We start from the raw sequence: 22880 nt of genomic DNA on the forward strand, positions 1-22880 counted from the left end.
TAATTCTACCAATATTTGTTTCAGTATTTTATTAGATTAATGATTGAAAAGTTTAAGACTCCTTCTGGATAGTGGTTTTAAATCCAAAAGTATCTACATCCTTTGATTTGTGTCATATTTTTTCAGATTCCTCCAGGGTTTACCTTTTATAAGCCTGGCGGGCCACCAGGCTTTACATGTCACCAGGCTAAGCATTGCTTATTTTTTAAAGTTTTTTAAAAATGTTTACATTTTTAAGGCTTTATAGTTGGTGTTTAGGTATTAATCTTCCAATCCTTTAATAACACATAATTATTAAGTGATATTTTCAAATTTCCTGTCAACTTTAAATATTTTCTAACTTAAAATATGGCGGATCGCTGGATGAACGACTGCCCTAGCACCCAAACACCGGGGAAAGACTTATTCAGACTGAATGGAGGTTGTATGTGAACGCCATTTTCTTTTGGTTTTGCCAGAGTCTCAATTATATTTAGGTCAGGACTTTCAGGGGTTAACCCAATCAGTTTGTAAAAAATGTAATTAAAGATGAAAGCTGCTCAAACGATGAAGAGGAAAAGACAGAGTTTGCGGCAGAAAGCCAGAGAAAGGCTGCATTTTCTGCCCAGCGTTTGGACGCAGACCAAGTCTCTTTCACCGGAACGTCGGCACTCTGATTAAAAAGTCAAAGATGACACACGCTCATGCTAATACACTCTGAACACAGCTGGAAAAGCTTGCTGGGATCCGAGGCTCCGTAAACACAGGCTAAGTGATGTGTGTGTGTGTGGACAGAAAGCTTATTTTGTGTGTGTTAATTCACTTTCTGGGAAATAATATCTCAGCCAATGACAGATTTTGTTGAAGAGGGGGGTTGCTGGGCAGAATAGCTGCCCTGTGAGGTCATGAGAATCAGGAATTGTAGACATGCTTAAGGCACTGAAGTGATAAGACAACCACAAAACTAATTAACTGTATATATTCGCCTTTAGGAGGCTTTAAAAACATCACATCTATATTTCCTGTAATGGAGTCACTGGTGGGTTATTGTCCTGATGTAAAACCAAAATGGTCGTCTTCAGCCTACGGTTATAAACTGATGGATGGAGATTTTCTTATGATTTTCTAGTTGCAAGCACAATTCCTGGTTAAAGTTGTGTTGATCTTTTTCTTCCACATTACAATGATGCACTGGTTGGTGTTGATCTATCACATCAAATCCCATCAAAATACAAAGAAGGTTGGCTTATAAAGTAGCAAAAAAGACCGTACAGGGTGTCCACCATCCTTAAAAAATCTTAAATGTGTGCATCTAATATCACGGCTATAAAATGTCTGAATTTTTTCTTTCTTTTTAAAGTAAGTTGACTTTAAATATGTTAATTAAAGGTCTAGAGTTAGTTAATCTTGTAATTTTTTCTTGCAGGATTTTTCTGTCAGGTAAAAGTTTGAGTTGTGCTACCGGTAGCTAGCTGCTAATATATCCTAGCTAGCTGGCTAGCTTTTCTGTGTTTATCATGTTTCCAGTTGCCTAAATGACGTTTGTCATCATTGGATCATTTTTGGCAACCCATACAAGGCTAGGTGCATTCTGGGTTAAGGCTGTAGAGCAAGGGTGTCCAAAGTGTGGTCCAGGGGCCATTTGTGGCCCTTACAATGAGTTTGTGGGGCCCCTGACTGCAGTAGAAAAAGCTGATGCAAATTAGATGGACACTTTTTAAATTTATTTTTGAGATTTCCATGGCAAGTTTATGTCTTAAATGGAAAATGTACAACACAAAGAATGTTTCCTTCATTAGCAGATCATAGCATAAAGTCATGCCACAAACATCCTGTTATTGTTTTACTCAGAAACTCATTTGGGCTACACACAACAAAAGTTTTAAAAGAACATTCTGATTATTCCCACTGAAAATGAACCCCAAACATAATAAAATATAAAATAATTGGTTCAAAAAGTTTAAAAATTGTAAACATTGAGGCAAATTTCAGACTAATGTTGGTTTTGGTAAAAAAAAAAAGGAACTTGTTCAATTTATTGTTATGCAGGTAAAGATTAAAGAATTCACAATAAGATGATTTTTGTGTTATTTAATAGAAAGAAAAGGCTAATTTTGACACCTGAGGATTTTACCTTTGTCACCTTCCTAAAATAATAAAATAAAAGTGAATTTAGAAGAAAAAAAACACCGCATTTTATTTCCAAAAGATGATTTAGTCAAAATTAGTCCATTATTTTAGGGAGCTGACAACATGTGATGTTCTCCTGTAAATTTCTGTCTTAAATTTCATTAAAAGGCCTTAAAAAGTCTTGAATTTGAGTTGGAAACTGCAGAAACCCTGCTCTGTGTGCTAACAGTTAGCCATAACGTTTAAAAACCGGCTCCTGCAGCCTCTCTAGTTCAATCTGTGCATTTGTGTTTGCTTGACAGGAAGAGGAACCACGTAAAAAGCAACAGGTGGGAAGCTGCAGCCATCACTTTGATGGTGTGCAGTGCATGTGTGGGATGTGTGTGTTCCTCACCCCTCTGTCCTGCTCGCCTTCCTTCTCTCCCTGTCTCTAATTATCTGTCAGGCATTTTTCTCCCATCCATGTGCAGCGCTGCCTCTCATCTGCCCTCCTTCCTGGCCACATTATACTTTGAAGAGTCTTTCTCTCCCTCTCTGATAATGATCCAAAATTGTTCTCTGGCCTGGGGAGATGAAGGCAAGCTGTGCATTTTGTTTATGTTGTTTATGGTTAAAAAAAAAAAACCTCTGATGGTTGCTAAATCTCTTACACGTCATTAAAAACAGACATTACTCTCTCTTCCTGGTTTTATATTAAATGATCTCTGTGTGTAATCCTTTAAAATGTCATGTTTTTATGGGACACCACAGTCCTGTTGGACCACGTTTGAGGCTCAGAAGAGCAGGATTTCCCATCCTGCAGAATCTGCACCACGTCTCTAATTCTTAGCACATTTATACATCTTCTTACATTCTTTTCTAATGATTTCCCAGAGTTTTTTTCTCTGCCAGATTCTCTGGAAATCCGTCTGAGGTTTTTTTATTTTATTTTTATTTGTTTTCAAAATTATTCATCTGAACCAGACGGCGGTATGAGGAAACAACACAAACCCCCTCTCCTGTTTGTATGCTGTCTCCTCTCTAATGTCTGGGACATGTGCGCCTAACCTCATCCACATGTTTTATTTGTATTGGGAACTTGAAGGGAGTCCCCTCTTTGGAGGAAACCATCCCAAGAAAATTTATCTGGAACATTTTACATGTTTCCCTGGATACGTGTTTCTGTAATCATCAAAATATTATCAGTAAATGTCCCAGATTGCAGTTGATCTGATGTTGGAAAAGACTGGAGGTGTTATTTCTAAATGCGAGAATATTGAAATATTCATATTTTCAACTAAAATTACTATATGAAGTTGTAATATTTGAGTTAGAGGAACAAAGCAGCACCTACCTTGTATTACAAAATGAAATAATTTAAAAATAAAAGCAAGATATTATGAAGAGCTAACTTCACAAGTCGGGCTTATCTTTAGGAAAGCACCTGAAGGGGCCACCATCATGGGTGGGTACCGCTAACTAAAAGGTTAGTTGTGTACTAATCATAAACCTTAGTTCTGCTAATGCTAAAGTCCTATAACATCCCAGTAGTTAGCTGAAGCTAATGCTAAATAGTTACCTTAAATTCAAATCGTACCTGTCTTTAAAAGACTACAATCACTGAGCATTTATGTCCTATGACATCAACGAAAGAGAACATGAGAGGAAACTGAACTGCTATGTAAACAACCTTCAAAATAAGAGCATGGATATACACATCTAACGGCCTGAAACACTCTTAACTGTCCGTAACCAAAACTTCAACAGAGATGTTGAACGTTATTCAGCCAAATGTTTTAAAAAACCCAACAAAAAACAGTTTAAAAAACACTAAATTAGCTAAAACAGCTCATTTATTTGGCTGTTTCCTAAGCAAGCTTTAAAATGTATCCAGAAAAATGTATTTAGGAGTAGCTAAATATGCTAAAAAGTTAGCAAAAACACAAAAGCGTCAACTAAAAAACATTAGCTTCACTATTAGTGAAGTGAAGCTTGTGAAGAATCTTTCTGAAAGGCCACTACTCCATTACTCCAAACGTAACATAAAAGTCAGATTACGGTGTAAAGTACAGGAGTAAATGACCAGTCTCTTTATCTAATCTCATCCAAGCTGCATTAAACTAAAATCAGTGTTTTGCTGTGACCTTTGCTGACTCTTGTATTTTGCATGTTGTAACAGATTCGTCGGAGGTTGAACTGTTGAACCCCTGCTATGCTGGGAACCATGACTGCGACACGACAGCACAATGCATCCCTCTGGAGGGCCAAGCTTTCCGGTGCCAATGTGCTACTGGCTACAGAGGAGATGGACAGAACTGTTATGGTAACTTCACCTCTCTGTCTTTCTGTTTCCACTCCTACACACACTCAGACATGAAGACTCATACTGATTGTGTCTGATTTTTGTTCTTCTGGAGATGAGAGACAGATATTTTCTTGATATACAATTAAAAAATACTTTATTGTAAGAGTTATTGTAGATTTTTATGACTGTGAGCTGCTTCTGTGTATAATAACTCCCTGTCCCGCTCCCTAAAAACTCTTATTTTTGTTTTGCAGTTCCTTTAGTCACTGGTAATGCAGGGTTTGTTATTAGGGAAGCGTCTCACTGTTCTGGTGGGGATGGTTTTATCCATAAAGAAGTTTATATAGTCAGTCACACACTTGGTCATGAAATTGATGTTATCTCTGTGTGGCTGGCAAAGAGCAATCCGATCTGTGGCCTTAGAATAACCCTCCAGGGCTTCTTCAGCTTCCTGTAGCCACTTTCTCACAGCCATTTTATTTACAGATACAGGAGAAAAACAAGTGATTTTTCCCAGAAGAGGTCTTGGTTTGGAGTTATTTGTGCAAAACAAATCCAATCTCTTGTTTTCTCTGTTGAAGCTGAGTACTAATTACGGCCCTCTGAATTTTCTAGATCTTAAAGTGTCTGTTTTATCTAAATGTGCCTGGCTGAAAGTTCAAGGCAAAACTCCTGTGTTTCTTCAACAGCTGTCAGTCTAGTGTTGAGGGTTCAAGTACAGTGTGGAGGACTGGAACCAGAAGTTTTATCCTCCTCTCTTTCCCCTGTTAAAAGCGACATGTAAGGCTTTGAGCTGGTGAGCGGTTTGTCATCAGGTCAGCAGGTGGTGTCTGTTTCCTGCTGACAGAACCGAGAAGGCCCCGCGGTTCCCATGGCCAGACTTCAGTGTCTCACAGATCAGCTGATGCAGAATAATGCATTTACTGCCAAGAATTCAGGTATTAGCCAGGGTAGTAGGGAGGGAGTTACAGGTTATAGGAACAGTAAACAGTAATTACTCCTTTATTGTGCCACATGTGGCTTGGTGTTGGTGTTAGACAGGGTAGTCCTGGTTTACAGAGTGTCTGACGTTCCCTCCCTGCCTTTGATGCAGACATCGATGAGTGTGCAGAGGGTTTGAGCTCGTGTGGCGATTACTCCCAGTGCCTGAACCTTCCCGGGACGCACCGCTGCCAGTGCCAGAGCGGCTTCGAACTGGGCTACGAAAGCCGGACCTGTGTTGGTAAGACAGACAGAAATACTCTATACTTGGTCTATTTAAACATTCAAATGATCAACATGCATTATTTTCCACATGTATTTATTAATCTTGAACTTTATCACATTTTTTCTCATTTTCTCATCAATAGGCAGAACAAAAATGAAATATACAACTCTGGAAAAAAAACAAAAAACATTGAAAATGATCAATTTCTCTGATTTAACTTTTTCTAGGTTATGTTTAAGTAAAATGAACATTATTCTTTTATTCTATGAATTACTGACAACATGTCTCTGGAATTCCAGAAATGATTAAAATAACAAAAAAGATGCAGTGCTAATGTTTTAACTCAGGAAGAGTTCAGAAATAATTATTTGGTGGAATAACCACGAGGTTTTCAATCTGGTTCAGTGGTTTCTTAATTTTCTCCAGAGTTGTATTTATATTTTTCACTCTGAAACATTGTGGTGGCACTATCATGCTGTGGGATTTATTTATTTATTTATTTATTTTTGGCAGGGAAACAGGTGAAAATAGATCCCAGTTGGATCTATGTGACACATAATTATGAAGGGAAACCAAAATGTTTTTGAAATATAAATCTGAAAAGTGTGGCGTGCATTTACTTTCCTAAGTCAATACTTTTCAAAGTATTTTTTGTGTTTTTTTGTTGTTGTTTTTTACATTTATTGCTGCAAGTGTTTTGTGTTATATCTGTTTTGGCTAATCTTAGAAACATTAGTTTCTAAGACTTTGACTGGACCATTCTGACTTATCCAAAATATCAGATTGTAATTTATTGTCCTGCTAAAAGGCAAATCCACTCCTTTTTCAAATCTCCCGTAGACTCCAATAGATTTTCTTTCACAATTTTAGCATTAAAGCCAAAATATTTCAAATGTGTCTTATCTATAATAGCAAGCAATATAGTTTTTCTATTTTGAGTTATTTTTCTGCACTTTCTGGACTTTGGAAGTATTCCTAAAGCGCAGAAAAGGACCGGCTGAAGTTGTATTTCACAGCATTAATGCACAGCTGTAAAAGCTAGACGCTCATTAAAAAGGAAGGAGGAATGACTAATGAAAGGACGGGTCTAATGTGAGGAGGACAGGCTGAAGGGAGGCAGCAAAGTGGAAGATTAACTGAGTAATGGGAAGTTTCTTTGGCTATGAAATGCACCGTGGACCAAGATCCTTTATATTTGTCACATTTAGATGAACTTCCAGTGAACCGTCTCCTTAACAAATGAAACTTTAACACAAATCTTTACATTTATCCTCCATTTAAAACAACACAAACTCAAAACCTTCATAACATGTATAGTGAACGATGCATTAAAACATGATTAAACTATCATCTATACATTTATATGGCTGTTTCTGTTGCTAACATTTATTACCAGTAATAAGTTAACATTTTTTCCTCTTTTGCCTCATCGTAATACCCTTTTATACTTTCATTATTACTTGTGTTTGTTTGTTTTATTGTTACTTTATTGTCTGTTGTTGGTAGAAACTTTTAAGATTTTATGTGAACATGTTTCAGAGGCAGAAAACCTAAAAATCTTAAAAATATAAACAAATTACTGTTGGTTTTAAAAATGGATAAATAATAATGACACTAAAAAACCTTTTCCATATTTGAGTATAATTCATATAAAAAATATATGTAATATTATAATATTTGTGAAAAAATTTAATTCAGCTAATTTACATCACACTGGTTAACAAACATCTTCTCTTTAGAAGACATTTTGTGATTAAACTAAACAAATCTAATTTATAACCAAAAAATTATAAAGATATGCATTTCCAGCCATGTAGACAGATTTAAATTGACTTGTATTTATTTACATGAAAAAAAAATCAATTTGTGACTTTTTACAGTGAAGCAATATGTTGTTGTGGGAAAGCAGACATGAACACTGCAAAAACTTAAAATCTTACCAAGTATTTATGGATTTCAGATTCTAGTGCAAATATCTTAATACATTTCAAATAAGACAAAACTAACTTACAAGTAACTTTTCGGCAAGAAATATGAGCTTGTTTTAAGTTTGTAGTTTCTTAATATTGATGAAAAAGTACTAATACCATTGGTAAATTATTTCACTTATAACAGGGGAAAAATGTCTTATCATAAGTGAAATAATCTGATAATGAAACTAGTACTTCTTAAGGAATTATTTACTTAAAATAAGTTCATATCTCTTGCTGAAAAGTTACTTGTAAGTTAGTTTTATCTTATTTAAAATGTATCAAGATTTACACTTGGAAGTTGACCAAAAATACTTGGTAAGATTTTGTGTTTTTGCAGTGTATATGTTACTGTATTACAACTAAACCATTAGGAGTAAACTTATGAAACAGTGCACACAATTTCACTTCATTTGGGTAAATAGCAGCACTAAATTAAAAACGTGCAGCAATAGCATTTCCTCAAACTGATGGGACAGTTTTTAGTTTATAACATTTATTTTTAACTAATTTTATTTTGAAAAACTGTTAACTGGGCTCACTCTGACTGCTGCCTACTGCAGGTATGACACTGACTACGCTTATGTACTGCACACAACCATACTTCAGTGTATTATAAGCCTGGCGGGTCACCAGGCTTTACTTGTACCCTCACCAAGCTAAGCATTGCTTATTTATTTAAGTCTTTTTAAAATATTAGGCTTTTCTAAGACTCTATAGTTGGTATTAATCTTCCAATCTTTCAATAACATAATTATCAAGTAATATTTTCAAATTTCCTGTCAACCTTAAACATTTTTTAACTCAAAAACACGACGAGCCGCTGGATGAATGATTTGTTTTCTGGGGGAAACAAAAGCAAGCTGAATTAAACTAAATTAGCCACAACACCTGGTGTGGTTAGATTTCCAGACTGAAGTTTTATTTTGTCTTTGTTTTTCAGACATAGATGAGTGCATGTCGTCTCCATGCCACATCAGCGCCAGATGTGCCAACGCCCAGGCCTCCTTCCAGTGTCAGTGCCTGCCTGGGTTTTACGGCGACGGTTTCAACTGCTCCCCTCAGGCGGGTTGGTACAACAGTTACCCACTCATCTCCTGATTGAGTTTGTTTTTGTTGATTTCGTCTCTGAAATGTCAACACAGATCGCCTGAGGAGCCAGTGTGAGCAGCACAGAGACAGTTTACAGAGTGGAGGACAGCCGAGTGTTGGAGCCTACATCCCTCAGTGTGATTCTGATGGGCAGTATCGACCACGCCAGGTGGGTTTTTTACACATGTCCCATTGGATAATCTCTAATATTTATGTCAGAGGATAAGGTGGACTTAGAAAATGGCTGACTTTGTCTCTGGTGACTCATTTCTGGATTGATCTATCCAAATGATCCCTGTTTGAAAGCCCAATTACAACAAAGTTTAGTTTTCTGTCATTTAAAAAGCTTAAAATATAACACATCAGCCAGAGCTGGGTAGTAACTACATTTACTCACATTTACCTTAGTACTTTTTACTTTACTTGAGTAATCTTATTGTGAAGTATCTCTACTCTTACTTGAGTAAAATGTCTGAATTTTCTACCCACTGAATGAAAACCAAGCATGTTTTAACCACAAAATCACCAAACAAAGACACACACCTGCAGTTTTTGTTAAAGTTTTTAATACTTGATTGTGTTATTACTTGTTACTTACATTAATTATTGTCATTTTAGTCCAAATAAAATACTAGAAGTTCCACTTAACTTTATATTTTGGTCCATCTGATGATGTAATTTTTAAATATTAAATGGTAATTTGATCAGTTTCTCAGTACTTGAGTGGACTTTTTAGCAAAACGTTTTGACTCTTACTTGAATAATTTCTTGGACTTTTTATTTTTACTTGAGTACAATTTTTGGGTACTTTATCCACCTCTGACACTAACAAATTTTCTTTGAATAGGACTTGGCTTCAAAATCCTGTTGATTGTGTTCTTTTTTCCTGTCACAGTTTTTCCTTACACTCAACTTTCCATTGCTTACATAATTCATTCAGTGGACCGCTGTTGAGCTTTGACCGTTTTTTGCTTTTTTTCACTTGTTTTGTTATAAATAAATAATTCTGTTAACAGAACTAGAACTTCTTTCCCAATTTTAAGGAATTATTTACTTAAACAAGCTAATATATCTTACTGAAAAGTTGCTTGTAAGTTAGTTTTGTCTTGTATTTGCACTAGAAAGGAGACCAAAACTGTTGGTGAGATTTTATGTATCTTCAGTGTAATAAGCTCTGTAATGTGAGTTTTCTTATCGGATTAAAATTCTGACATAAATACAGATGATGAAATATGAGTAACCTGAAGTGAGCATTTTTTTATTAAATTATTTTAATGGTTCTGTGCAGTGCCATGGTTCTACAGGACATTGTTGGTGTGTGGACAGTAGAGGACAGGAAAAACCCGAAACCAGAACTCCACCTGGAACCGCACCGCTAGCCTGTGATTTATTAGGTAAAACCTGACTGATCTAACCTGACTGATCTTTTTAAATAATAAAAAAATTCTCTGTGTTAATCTTATATTTTACTTGTTTTTGCATTAACAGATAAACCAGAGCGTCCAAAGACTCAGTGTGAACGCCACAGAGACAGAGTCCAGACCAGCAGTCCAGATGGATTCCCTCTGGCTGGAGCCTACGTACCTCAGTGTGATGAAAATGGACAATACAGGCAACTGCAGGTCAGCACATAATGAGAGATTAGTAAAATGAAAAGAAATTGATCTCTTATGTTTAAATATTAACCGACTGATGTTTAGTTTTACAGGAATTTCCATACACCTTGTTCCAAATTATTATGCAAGTGATATTTTCTCAGATTTTCTTAAATGGTCAATGCAACTATTACAGTATAAATCCCCATGAGAACAGTATTTTTTTTCAAAAATAAAAAACTCAAAATGCACTGTTCCAAATTATTATGCACAGCATATTTTCTAAACATTTTATGGATTATAAAGAAATTCAAACGGTCATTCTTTGTACATGCAGCATTAAGTGGTCACATGTACTAAAATCAAAATCAGGTTAAACAGTTTAAAACTAACTAAATGATGCCTAAGTTTGTTTTTTTCCAAATTTGGAGATTGTTGAACTAACTTTGAGGGGTCCAGAAGGTTAAAAGAAAATTAGACAAAAAACTTATAATTTCTAGAAATTATCTTAAAGTGGCAGTATTATATAATCTCAGCTCCTTCAATTAGCAAACACCTGGTGGAACTGCGCATCTTATTATAGGAGCTACTTCTCAGAGCAACGCTAGTAAAAACTTTGCTAAATGATTAATATAGGAGCCATGTTGTGATGACTTTAATGAAAGCGGAGTTTCAGAAAGAAAAATTTTAAGTGAAGCAATCCTGTCTTTGTTACTGTACTAATGTGTGTTTGAAATGAGCTGTGAATCTAAAATAATAAAATAAATACCGTTAGTTTTGTCCTGGTTGAGCTCAATTCTTTCATATAAAAAAAGGCAAATATCATCTGCATAACGAAACACCATGATCCCATCTTCCCTAGTGCCACAGCTCTACTGGATACTGTTGGTGTGTGGACAGCCTGGGAGAAGAACGCCCAGGAACCCGAACCCCACCTGGTACGCCCCCCACAGACTGCGACAAACCGGGTAAGTGACACAAACCTTCCCATGACCCCAGCGTTCGCCGGCGTAAGCAGGTGCATCATGTCACTTCTTTTTTAAGCTTTTTTGTTAACCGACGACCTGTGAACCCGCTAATTCCTCGACTTGCAGGCAACTCAGACAGCTTGTTTATGTGAGCTTGTGAGTTGTATACTGCTGAGGTCACGGGGTCGTAGGCTTGGTATGCCTGGAAAAACAGGCGGGTGGTACAAACCAAGTTTCCCCAAAGTGAAGGTAAAACTTAACGAATGAAGAGAGTCTAAGTGGTTTTATGTTTGGCGTCAAAGCCCCTGAGTGGATATTTATGGGTTAATAAATGTAATAAGTGCTATGTTCTGGAAAAGTAATGGAGGCCCTGAGGCAGGGGTGTCCAAAGTGCGGCGTGGGGGCCATTTGTGGCCCTGGGATGGATTTTTTGTGGCCCCCAACTGCAATTTAAGACCTGATATAACTTTCTTATAATGGAAAATGTTAACCAAATCCAAACTTTCACTGAAAATCATCTTTTATTTATTTAATTAAAACATTTTAAACCCATAACTGAGGATAAATTTGTTTAACCGAGCCCAAAATCAATTTGAAAACTAATCTTCTTCCTTTTAATTCTGCAAAATCCTTTTTCTTTGTTGCTATATGACGAATAACATCCATTTCCTACAAAAAACAAGAGCGAGATTTTGGTTGAATCTTTATTTTCTTGGCCTGCCAATTCTTTTACCTGAACAATTTTGACCCATGTGACATAAAGAAAACTGAATTTTTACATATTATGTCAATTTCATAAATTACTCGAAGGTTCACATTATGTTTGCTTTTGTAAAGTCTCAACTTTTTAACTTAGAGCGTCCAAAGACTCACTGTGAGCACCACAGAGACAGCGTCCAGACCAGCTCAGATGGGTTTCCTCCTCCTGGAGCCTACATACCTCAATGTGACCAAAATGGACTCTATCTACCAGAGCAGGTCAGGATCTACTGAACGTTTCTCCACTGTGCTTTAAGACTGAATTATCACTGTTTACATGTGTTTACTGGTTCCAGTGTCATGGGTCTACTGGACATTGTTGGTGTGTGAACAGTAGTGGACAGGAGAGAGCTGGAACCAGGACTAGACCTGGTTCACCTCGTGTCGACTGCAGAACAGGTGAGACTCCAAATATGGATTTCATAGGAAAACTAACGTAACACACTGCAAAAACACAAACTTACCAAGTATTTTTGGTAGAGTTTATAGTGCAAATATCTTAATACACTTGAAATAAGATAAAACTAACTAAAAAGTAACTTTTCAGCAAAATAGGAACTTCTTTGAAGTGAATAATTCCTTAATACTGATGAAAAATTACTGGTTTCATTGGCAGATTATTTATCTTATGGGAAAAATGTCTTTTATAATCTATTATAGTTGTTTCTCCTGGACCGTTTAACACTTTATACAGAGACTAACTGATAATTTGGAAACTTAATGATTTTAAAGCTGTGGTAATGTCCTGAGTCATTTAGTTTCTGCGGATAGTGGTGCTTAAAAAAGTTAATGCAATCTATGACTCACATTACCCAGATGAACCAGAGCGTCCAAAGACTCACTGTGAGCATCACAGGGACAGCGTCCAAACCACCAGTCCAGATGGACTTCCTCTAGTTGGAGCCTACGTACCTCAGTGTGATGAAAATGGACTCTATGTACCAGAGCAGGTTAGACTTTCTGTACTTTCCTTTGTATTTATTCATTTAACTCTAAAGTGCCATTGAATACGTCTATATGGTGTGTTTTACTGGTTCCAGTGCCATGGTTCTACTGGATATTGTTGGTGTGTGGACAGTAGAGGACAGGAGAGAGCTGGAACCAGGACTGGACCTGGTTCACCAAGTGTGGACTGCAGAACAGGTGAGACAATGTGGTTTCATCCAAATAGCACCTGGTATATTTATTGTGATGCAGAATCTTTAATAAATGTTTTTAATTCCACTATCAAAATGAGGACTTTGATCATTTGAACGTCATACAAAATGTACAGCCCTTTACCAAAGTTTAGGTAGATATTGCTAAACAATATAACACAAGATAAACATTTCATACCAGTCAATTGCTGGGTTTCAGATGACGTCCCCAAATGTAAATGAGGGGCAAGAAGTAAATGCACGCATAATCCAAGAGAACATGTTTTCAGTCTGAAAACAGGATTTCATCTCTTTTGTTCGCAAAACTTTTAATACTTTTGCTTACATTTTCATTTTGAAAGCAGGACTTTGTGTCTTTTTTCTTAAAACTTGCAATGCTAGTACTCAAAACTTCTCCTCGTTCTCACACTTAGTCTATGCTCAGACTCTGCTCGCTTTTGAAAACGCCTTTTGGCACAGTCGCCTGGCAACCTCTCAGCCAATAGAATGAAAGTGTTGTACTGGGTGCGTTTGTTTCCTTCTAGCGGGTGTGCCTGTGTGGCTACTATTGATTGTAGCAACCTGTGCCATCCCCTGAATGTAAGGAGTTGGTTGGGTGAACAAACTCCTGCTTAAGATCAGTAGCTGTTAGCGATCAGTAGCTGTTAGCTTTTCAACCCATCTCTTCTGCTAACGTTTTGTATGTTTCCTAATAAACTGTTTAAATGTGTCGTATTCTCTCTCAGAGCGTCCAAAGACTCACTGTGAGCATCACAGAGATGGCATCCAGACCACCGGTCCAGATGGACTTCCTCTACTTGGAGTCTACGTACCACAATGTGATGAAAATGGACTTTATATATCACAGCAGGTTAGATGGACTTCACTGATCTTTTCTGTGACCTTTCACCTAATTTTAAGTGTTTATTAGAGATTCACTGAGCAGAATATTTGTGTTAGGTTTCAGTTTTCTTAGGAGAAAAGGCAAAATCACACCAAGATTAATCAAGCTATTGTTATGAAACGAACAAAATTCTTACAGAATTTGTATTTTCAATTTGTGTTTAATGTGTTACATTAGCACAATTAGCCCAGCTAGCATTAGTAAATTGTAGTTGAAAGTATATCTATGCTATTTTTTATCAGTGTTACGTTGTAGCACTTAATTCCAGAGTATTTACCAGTCTGAGAAAAGTTGGATTTCACTGGTAACCAGTCAATTTCATGGTGTTTTTTCAGTGTTTACTCTGTCATTTGAGACTCTTTATACCTACTTAATATTTCTTTGCTGTTCCAGTGCCATGGTTCTACTGGACACTGTTGGTGTGTGGACGATAGAGGACAAGAGCTCCCAGAAACCAGGATTGCACCTGGTGCACCTCATGTAGACTGCAGCAGAACAGGTATGGTTTCAGATTCACCATAACATTTCATGTGTGTATTCTTACAAATATTAACAGAATCTGGAGATGATTTAGTTGGGGACACAGAAGATAAAGCGGAGTCTAATTTTTGAGTTTAATGACTTAAGAACAGTCATTAACGTATTCTGCTGACAATACGTCCCTAATAAACTGTGTAACTGTGACTCATTCTTCCAACAGAGGAACCAGAGCGTTCAAAGACTCACTGTGAGCATCACAGGGACAGTGTTCAAACCACCAGTCCAGATGGACTCACTTTACTTGGAGTCTATGTACCTCAGTGTGATGAAAATGGACTCTATGTACCACAGCAGGTCAGACTTTCCTTACTGATCTTTATCTCTTTGCTTTCATTTAGCTGGAATTTACAATGCTTTGGGTCTTTCAGTGACAGCATTTAATGTTTATTTATTGGTTCCAGTGCCATGGTTCTACTGGCTATTGTTGGTGTGTGGATAGTAGAGGACAGGAGCGAGCCGGAACCAGAACTGGACCTGGTTTACCTCATGTAGACTGCAGAACAGGTGATCCTATCTACCGGTGACCCATCCATTCTTATTTTATTGTTACAGTTTGCTGGTTTCTGGTTCTCAAGTGAGTTGGGATGTGGGAATTTTCCTGAAATGTCAATATTCTGATATTTGGCAAACATTTACCTTAAACCATTGCCACCATTCTAGTTTGCCACTGGTATTTTTCTTGGGCAGAAGAAGGTTTTTGCTCCCTTTCTTTGGTTCTCCACAATGCATTCATACCTTCGTTGACCAAACTATGCGCTGGTGACAACACAATTATGTCCAAACCACTTCTGCTCTGGTCTGCTAAACATTTCAGGTTAAATGATGATGTAAATGTTTGTCATCTTCGTCCAAAAGAGGAACCAGAGCGTCGAAAGACTCACTGTGAGCACCACAGAGACAGCGTCCAGACCAGCTCAGATGGGTTTCCTCCTCCTGGAGCCTACATACCTCAATGTGACCAAAATGGACTCTATCTACCAGAGCAGGTCAGGATCTACTGAACGTTTCTCCACTGTGCTTTAAGACTGAATTATCACTGTTTTACATGTGTTTACTGGTTCCAGTGCCATGGTTCTACTGGACATTGTTGGTGTGTGAACAGCAGTGGACAGGAGAGAGCCGGAACCAGGACTGGACCTGGTTCACCTCGTGTCGACTGCAGAACAGGTGAGACTTATGGTTTTCTGACGATCAGCACAACAGAATGAAAGTTTTTATTGAACTATTTCAGTTCTCTACTTGCAGTAATAGTTAAATATCATCTGCATATAAACCAATAATGATGATACACTGCCTTGACGTCTCGATGTTTTAAACCAAAAAAGTGTCAAAATGTCTCGCAGATCAACCGGAGCGTCCTAAAACTCCCTGTGAGCACCACAAGGAAAGAGTTCAGGCCTCTGGCTCGCGTGAATATCCTGTAGCTGGAGCCTATGTGCCTCAGTGTGACACCGATGGACAGTACATACCACTACAGGTGTGTACGCATGAAATTACTTCTCTGCACTGAAGCTTTATGAGCTTTTACTAGAATTTTACTACTTCTCTTTGTTGGTGTTTTAGTGCCACTCGTCCACTGGTTATTGTTGGTGTGTCAATGAAGACGGACAGGAGAGAGCAGGAACTAGAACCCCACCTGGTGCTCAACCAAGAGACTGTGTGAAACCAGGTAAGAGGGTTGGTTTTAGCTGTTAAAGCTGCAGTAGATATACAAAATATATTTTTTACATATTTGTTAACTGTTACTGTGTCGTGACAGTTTATTATGAGACAGATAATCTGTGAAAAGACGACTTTCTCCTTGAGCTACTATTGCTGTCTGAAGAAATGCACCACTCCTGACCAAAAACAACCACTAAGAGCCAGGAGGCGGGGCTTAGTGCTGTCAATCAATCTCATGAACTTGTTGCTAACTGTGTTAATGGCAAAGAAGCAACTAACAATTACAGGAGAACCATTTAACCACCATCATTGTTAGCCATGCTAATGCTGTCATCATTAGCCAGGCTAATGCCTGCATTTCTGGCTCTTTTTCTTCTTCTTCTTGACCAGTTGCACCTAAAACTCCATGTGAGGAGCAGAGAGACAGAGCACAGGCCAGCATTCAGGAGCGTTACCCCGTAGCTGGAGTGTTTGTCCCTCGCTGTGATGCACAGGGGCAGTTTGTATCTCAACAGGTAACTCTAGAGTTTCCTTTTGCATCACTTTCACCTGTTTATTCATTCATTCCTACTATGTGTTCATTGATGTTATTCCTCTTTTGTGTTCCAGTGCCATGGATCTACTGGACATTGTTGGTGTGTTGACAGCAGTGGACAGGAACGAGCAGGAAGTAGGACTGCACCTGGCGCTTCACCTGTAGACTGCAGGAAACCAGGTAAGAAAGCTGCTTCCAGCAGAGGACGGATGACATCAGCACAAAAATAACTAAAAATGGAGAAACTGAATTTATACCAGGAGACAATCACTTTTTGATCCAATTTTCTGTCAATTAATCCGATAAACTCTGCAGTTTCTGCCTTCAACAATTTCAGCCTTTTGTATATTATATTAGAAATACATTAAAGGATGCATATAGACAATTATGTCATTTTTTAATTAAGAAAATAAACATTTTATTGCCTAAAATGCAAAAACAAAGCATTATTTTAGAGATTATTTGCAGCATATGATGCATCTGCAGCTAAAAAATACTTCTAACATCAACGTATGAAAAACTCAACCTTATTTTGTTGATTAATTTTGATTTAATCGATTAATAATTAGATATAAAAAGATATTTAGTAGGACTTTTTTACAGAATTTGAACCAGGTGAGGATAAAATTGTTTAGATGACATGTAAAATGTATGTATTTTTTAAAGTTTTGGCTGAATTACAGACTTCTTTTAAGTCTGTATACTCCACTTAACAATTAATTGATTACTTAATTAGTTGAAGATTATTTAAATAATCGATTATTTGTTTCTGTCCTAATTGCTTTATCTCAATTAGATTTACAGACTTTTATTTTTGCACAGTTCTCTTATGAACCCAGCACAGCATATTTAGGTTTTCAGTCTTTATTTTGCATATAATTGAAGTGTTGCTTCTTGTTGAGATCTGTTGCTGTTTGAATTATTGGCAGAAAAGCTTACCGATTTGTAACTTTCCAAACTGGTGAACATCTCTAGATTTTTTCCCCCAACTAACTTTTTCAAGTGAAATTTCCTTTTTCTGTTTGCCTTTGGTTTTACATCTTCTACAGTTTTAAACTACAACCCCTGATTTATTGTTTCACATTAAGTATTCCAGCTCTGCGGTTTGGAACCGCCTCCATGAGCTGCTCTGAACCACAACATTTACTGAATTTTGTGGTTAAATGCTACGTAACCTCTAAACCACATGAATCACACAAGAACCTATTAAGAAAATACTGAATTTGTGTTTTTACTTCTGCACAGACAGAAGCAGAAACATAAAGCGGCTTCAGGTTCAGTTCTAAAGCTGAGTTATTAAAACGCCTGTTGTCTGGTAAACATTTTGGAGTGTGTGTGTGTGGGGGTGTGCCTCTTTAAACACAGGGCATTCACACACCATTAATAAAACACTCCAACTCAAATTGCGACATAAACTCAGAGAGCTGGAAAACATGTGCTGCATTTAGTTGAATAAGTACAGCATCAACAGAGGAGTTTCTTTATGCCTCTGTTGTGTGGTTACTGGTTTTAAAAGAGGTTTGCGCTCTTCGCAGCGCCTACCAATCGAGCCGAGAGCGTGTGTGAGAGATGGAGGGCCAGTTTGATCGAGCACTATGGAGGGAACCCGGACCCCCAGCAGTATTTGCCTCAGTGCGAACCGGATGGAGAATTCAGGTAGATTCACGCTGAACGGCAGAAATAATTTCAGATCTTCTGATTGTGATCGCTCTGCGCTCTCAGTCCGGTCCAGTGTTACGGGGAGTCCACTTACTGCTGGTGTGTGGATCAGGAGGGCCGGGAAATAGATGGTACTCGCTCACACGACGCAGTCAAACCAGCATGTAAGTCAACTTTTTATCTTTTATTCTCTCCTTGCAAAAGTAACACAACCACACAATTACAATCTCAAACTTTATTGTATTTTATTGGGATTTTAAGCTAAATCTTTATCATGTTATGATAAAGAAGTGCACAATATCTAAATTCTTAAGGAATATTTCCTTAAAAGAAATGTGATGTTGCCAGATGTATGTTTTTGTAGCATTTGTAGAAAAAACTGACTGGGGTGTCCAAAGTGAGGTCCGGGGGTCCTTTGAGGCACTCGGATTGATTCTGTGTGGCCCGCCAGCACAAGTGGTAGATGTAGATGGAAACTTTTATCTTTCATTAGAGCAGAAATACAATAAACAAATTAAAATATTAAGACTTTTAGCAACCAAATCGGCTTAATGTAACTATCTTTTTTAAAGAGTGACACAAATCCTGTTCTTACTGGTGGGAAAAGGCTGAATATTTATCTTTTTTCATCCAAAGTAATTAGCTAGCTGGATGCTAATTACTTTGCATTTTAAGATTTAGATCTACAATGATTTAAACTTCCCTTTCTAAGAAAGAAAAAGCCTGACATTTTTAGTGGTTTAATTAAAAATGGTTGTATATTTAGTTTATTGTTTTGTGTACTTTTGACTCATGTTGTTTCATAACCATCATTAGAGTCAAGGAGGTTGAATACAATCACAGATTTTCATTTTCGTCCATTTTGCTCGTTCCAGGCCTCCCATCGGTGGCCCCGCCCATCGTCCGTCCCATCACCCGTCCGGATGTGACGCCTCCGGCGAAAACCGCCGTCACTCTCCTCTACGCTCAGGGTCAGAAAATCGGAGCCCTGCCTCTGAACGGGAGCCGGCTGGACGCAGAGCGCTCCAAAACGCTGTTGACACTCCACGTAAGAACCGCTTCAGGTTAAACTTTCCATCAGATCAGTGTAAGAAGCATGTCATGATTTAGCCTCCATTTGTCATTTTTATTGGCTGTCTACACCCGATGTGTGAAGTGATGCAATGTGTGAGACATCTGTGCAACATCTGCTGTGGATGCGTTTCTGACGCCTCCTCTGGAGCAGATGTGCTCATCAGAAGAAACAAACTAAATGCTGGGAAGTTTAAAATTTGAGTTGATAAATTTGAGTTTGTGTCCATTCTGGAGGGATATGTATGGACATATAATGAAAAAAAAATTAAATATGCGAGCAAAATCTTAGGTTAAAACATCATAATCAGTCATTTAACTAAATCCATCAACCATTTTGTTCTCCTTTTGGCCTACTCAAATTTCGCTCTCATCAAAATGATGGAGGAATGGTTTTTAAGGAGGTAGTGTTATGAAAAATCTACTTTTTTAAGCTTTAATGATATTCCTTCATCCAAAACATACATGGAGTGTTGATTTTAGTACTATTATTATTATGCATGTTTGAGAAATCCATTAATCTCTATGGCAACCATTCAGCTGTCCAAAACGTCTGGGTGGACGTAGCCCCGCCTTCAAGATGCAGCTCCTCCCCCATTCAGCTCCTTCAGACTAGCCAGCAGCAATTACCAAATACCTCATTATATGAGCTACCTCTCAGTTTAATGCTGGTAAAAACGTTAAAGGGTTAATAGAGGAGCCATGTTTGTGATGACTTCCTGAAGGTGGAGTTTTTAAAGAGACAGAGGCTCAATTTCAAGGCGCTAAATTGCAAAGTGGAATTTCTTCTAAGTCATGTTTTCAAGGTTTCCCTCAGAAAACTTGCTAAGCGCGGTGCTGGGGCAGTCATCCATCCAGCGCTCTGTCGTGTTTTTGAATTAAAATATGTTTAAAGCTGACAGGAAATTTGAAAATATCACTTGATAATTATATGTTATTGAAAGATTGGAAGATTAATACATGAACACCAACTATTAAGTCTTAAAAAATGCAAACATTTAAAAAAAAAACTTAGAAAAATAAGGAATGTTCAGCCTGGTGGCCTGACAGGCTTACAAAACACTGGGCGAAACCTTCTGATTTGTGATTCTTGTAATTGAAAATTCACCCTGCTCCAAGCTAACCCCAACTGAGATGCTAATGTTTGTTTACATGCAGGGCTCCATTGTTGTCGGTATCGCCTACGACTGCAAGGAAAATAAAGTCTACTGGACGGATCTGTCAGCGAGGACGATCAACAGAGCTTCAATGGCGTCTGGAGCTGAACCGGAGACGCTCATCAACACAAGTAAAGCCTGCTCTTCTTCGACCTGAGTGGTTTTACTCTGCTCTGGGTTAAACAACAGCGCCCTCTGCCTGCAGATCTCGTCAGTCCAGAGGGGTTGGCTCTGGATGCCAAGCGCAGGTTGATGTTTTGGGTCGACTCGAACACAGACGTGATAGAAAGCGCAAGCCTGGACGGCAGCAGGAGGCGGACCCTGTTCGACTCGGACCTGGTCAACCCACGGGCCATCGTAGTTGTCTCATCCACCGGGTAAGACTTTTAATCCATCCTGTTTGTTTTAAGTTCTTTAGTTTGGAGAAAATTAAGATTAAAAAAGTTTGATATTACCTCAAGATCAGTTTCAGACAAAACAAACAAAAACAAAACAAGAACAAAGAGACTGAATGTATTAGAGAAGCACCGATCTGATATCAATATCTGTATTGGCCCCGATCACTTATCGGTGACAATGTTCCCAATATATTTACTGCTATGCTTTAGTATTTGTTTTACACTATATTTAGAACAACTAATGTCACTTTCTGGACCATTTCAAAGGTTTGTTGCAGTTTATTTTTGTCAGTTTATTTATTTATGTATTTGTTTTACTCCCAATTGCACTGAGTCACAAATTTTGACATGTTTGACCAAACTTGTGTGTTTAAGTGATCAAATAAATTTGTAATTTAGTACATTTGTGTCTGTGCTTTTAAAATAAAGAAAGTCAATTCAGCTGCTTTTCTGTATCAGTGTCAGCCGATACTAAACCTCAGATATCGGTGTCGAAAGTGAAAAAAGTGGATCGGTGCATTGTATACCCATACATTTACATTTTAAAATTATTTAATTATCTTTTTTGTTTGTTATTAGTTGAGTTCTGATGATAAAAATCTTCACACTTTATACTTTATGCTTCTCTGTTAATCTTAATTTAACTAAACTGTCTCATTTCATGAGCTGAACGCAGTAATACAGCATTATTTATTGCTAATTTTGCTTTTTAAATAAAAAGTTGTGTTTGGAGGTTTAATCATCCAGAGCTGAGCGTCTCTCTTCTCAGAGGAGTGACTCATGCGCAGCAGGGAACACACAGATCGGCTTTTTATTAAAAGCAGGAAATTTAACGCAAGCTGTGAGTCAACAAAGTCTGGATCCACGCAGAGCAGAAGGTTCTGCATTTTCTCGCTCCGTTGAGTCTTGTTGCGTCTGGTTTCTAGACACGAGTCTCTAAACTTAACATGATAAGAAACAGAAGGAAATCTACGAGCTGGAACCTTCTTTACCAAAATCATGTTTGCTGTATTATTTAATGCAGCTGTAAATTCTGCATCCTTAATGCGCTACATCTGCATTTGATCAAATTTCACACTGAGATGAGAGGAAGCAGAATAAAGGGGACATGCCACATGTCTTAGATTTTAATTTGTGTTACATTGCTAGTAGAGCTGACACGATTAATCCCGATTAATCATTAATTGTTAAATGAAATAGTTGGATATATTTAGCCAAAACTGTACAAAAAATTTAAATATTTCACATTTAAGATGAAAAAAATTAGTCTGTAAATATGTTCTACTCCTCAAGTGGCAGAAAATAAGAAAAACTTTTTCATCCAGTTATTAATTTCACTCGGATAATAAAAAAAATCAAAATATTTTTCTCTACACTTTATTGCAAGGACTGAGCTTTTTTAACTGCTAAACGGTCAAGTATTTAAAAAATGAAATGCTAATTTTATTATTTATAAAAGCAAATATAAATTTTTTTTAAGAGTTGGGTAACTTTTTGAAAAAAATACCTCTAATAGTATTTTCACTATACTGTATTTTTTACTTTACTTGAGTAATTTTATTATGAAGTATTTCTTCTCTTACTTGAATAAAAGTTCTGGATTTTCTACCCACTGAATGAAAAACAAACATGTTTTAACCAAACATTCACCACACAGACACACACCTGCAATTTTTGTTAAAGTTTTGTAAGTTTTTAATTGATTTGAAAAATAAATGCAATTGCTTGATATAATTTATTTATTTATTTTTTGTTATTTATATGAATTATTGTCATTTTTGTCCTTAAAATAGCTACATTTCCACCTAACTTTATATTTTGGTCTGTCTGATTA

At 37.3% G+C, this 22880-nt stretch overlaps 1 protein-coding gene across 6 annotated transcripts in view; it reads left to right on the top strand.

Moving 5' to 3' along the window:
• Positions 1 to 22880, top strand: part of nid2a (nidogen 2a (osteonidogen)) — a 47467-nt gene that overhangs the window by 20404 nt on the left and 4183 nt on the right. For 2 of the 6 annotated variants that reach the window (XM_028011175.1, XM_028011176.1), the window contains exons 15-40: positions 4268 to 4411; positions 5487 to 5615; positions 8514 to 8639; positions 8716 to 8831; positions 9951 to 10056; positions 10151 to 10284; positions 11120 to 11225; positions 12082 to 12203; positions 12281 to 12383; positions 12801 to 12934; positions 13025 to 13127; positions 13867 to 13991; positions 14418 to 14523; positions 14725 to 14858; positions 14966 to 15068; positions 15420 to 15550; positions 15629 to 15731; positions 15908 to 16041; positions 16128 to 16233; positions 16617 to 16741; positions 16836 to 16941; positions 18297 to 18417; positions 18484 to 18584; positions 19296 to 19468; positions 20650 to 20779; positions 20854 to 21025. In XM_028011175.1, coding sequence (XP_027866976.1) covers positions 4268 to 4411; positions 5487 to 5615; positions 8514 to 8639; positions 8716 to 8831; positions 9951 to 10056; positions 10151 to 10284; positions 11120 to 11225; positions 12082 to 12203; positions 12281 to 12383; positions 12801 to 12934; positions 13025 to 13127; positions 13867 to 13991; positions 14418 to 14523; positions 14725 to 14858; positions 14966 to 15068; positions 15420 to 15550; positions 15629 to 15731; positions 15908 to 16041; positions 16128 to 16233; positions 16617 to 16741; positions 16836 to 16941; positions 18297 to 18417; positions 18484 to 18584; positions 19296 to 19468; positions 20650 to 20779; positions 20854 to 21025 — 3193 coding nt within the window. The remainder of the gene's footprint in view (positions 1 to 4267; positions 4412 to 5486; positions 5616 to 8513; positions 8640 to 8715; positions 8832 to 9950; positions 10057 to 10150; positions 10285 to 11119; positions 11226 to 12081; positions 12204 to 12280; positions 12384 to 12800; positions 12935 to 13024; positions 13128 to 13866; positions 13992 to 14417; positions 14524 to 14724; positions 14859 to 14965; positions 15069 to 15419; positions 15551 to 15628; positions 15732 to 15907; positions 16042 to 16127; positions 16234 to 16616; positions 16742 to 16835; positions 16942 to 18296; positions 18418 to 18483; positions 18585 to 19295; positions 19469 to 20649; positions 20780 to 20853; positions 21026 to 22880) is intronic. The other 4 variants (XM_028011177.1, XM_028011178.1, XM_028011180.1 and 1 more) reach the window with 4 other exon arrangements.

Source organism: Xiphophorus couchianus, chromosome 24, assembly GCF_001444195.1.
Source record: "Xiphophorus couchianus chromosome 24, X_couchianus-1.0, whole genome shotgun sequence".
Taxonomy (NCBI): Eukaryota; Metazoa; Chordata; class Actinopteri; order Cyprinodontiformes; family Poeciliidae; genus Xiphophorus; species Xiphophorus couchianus.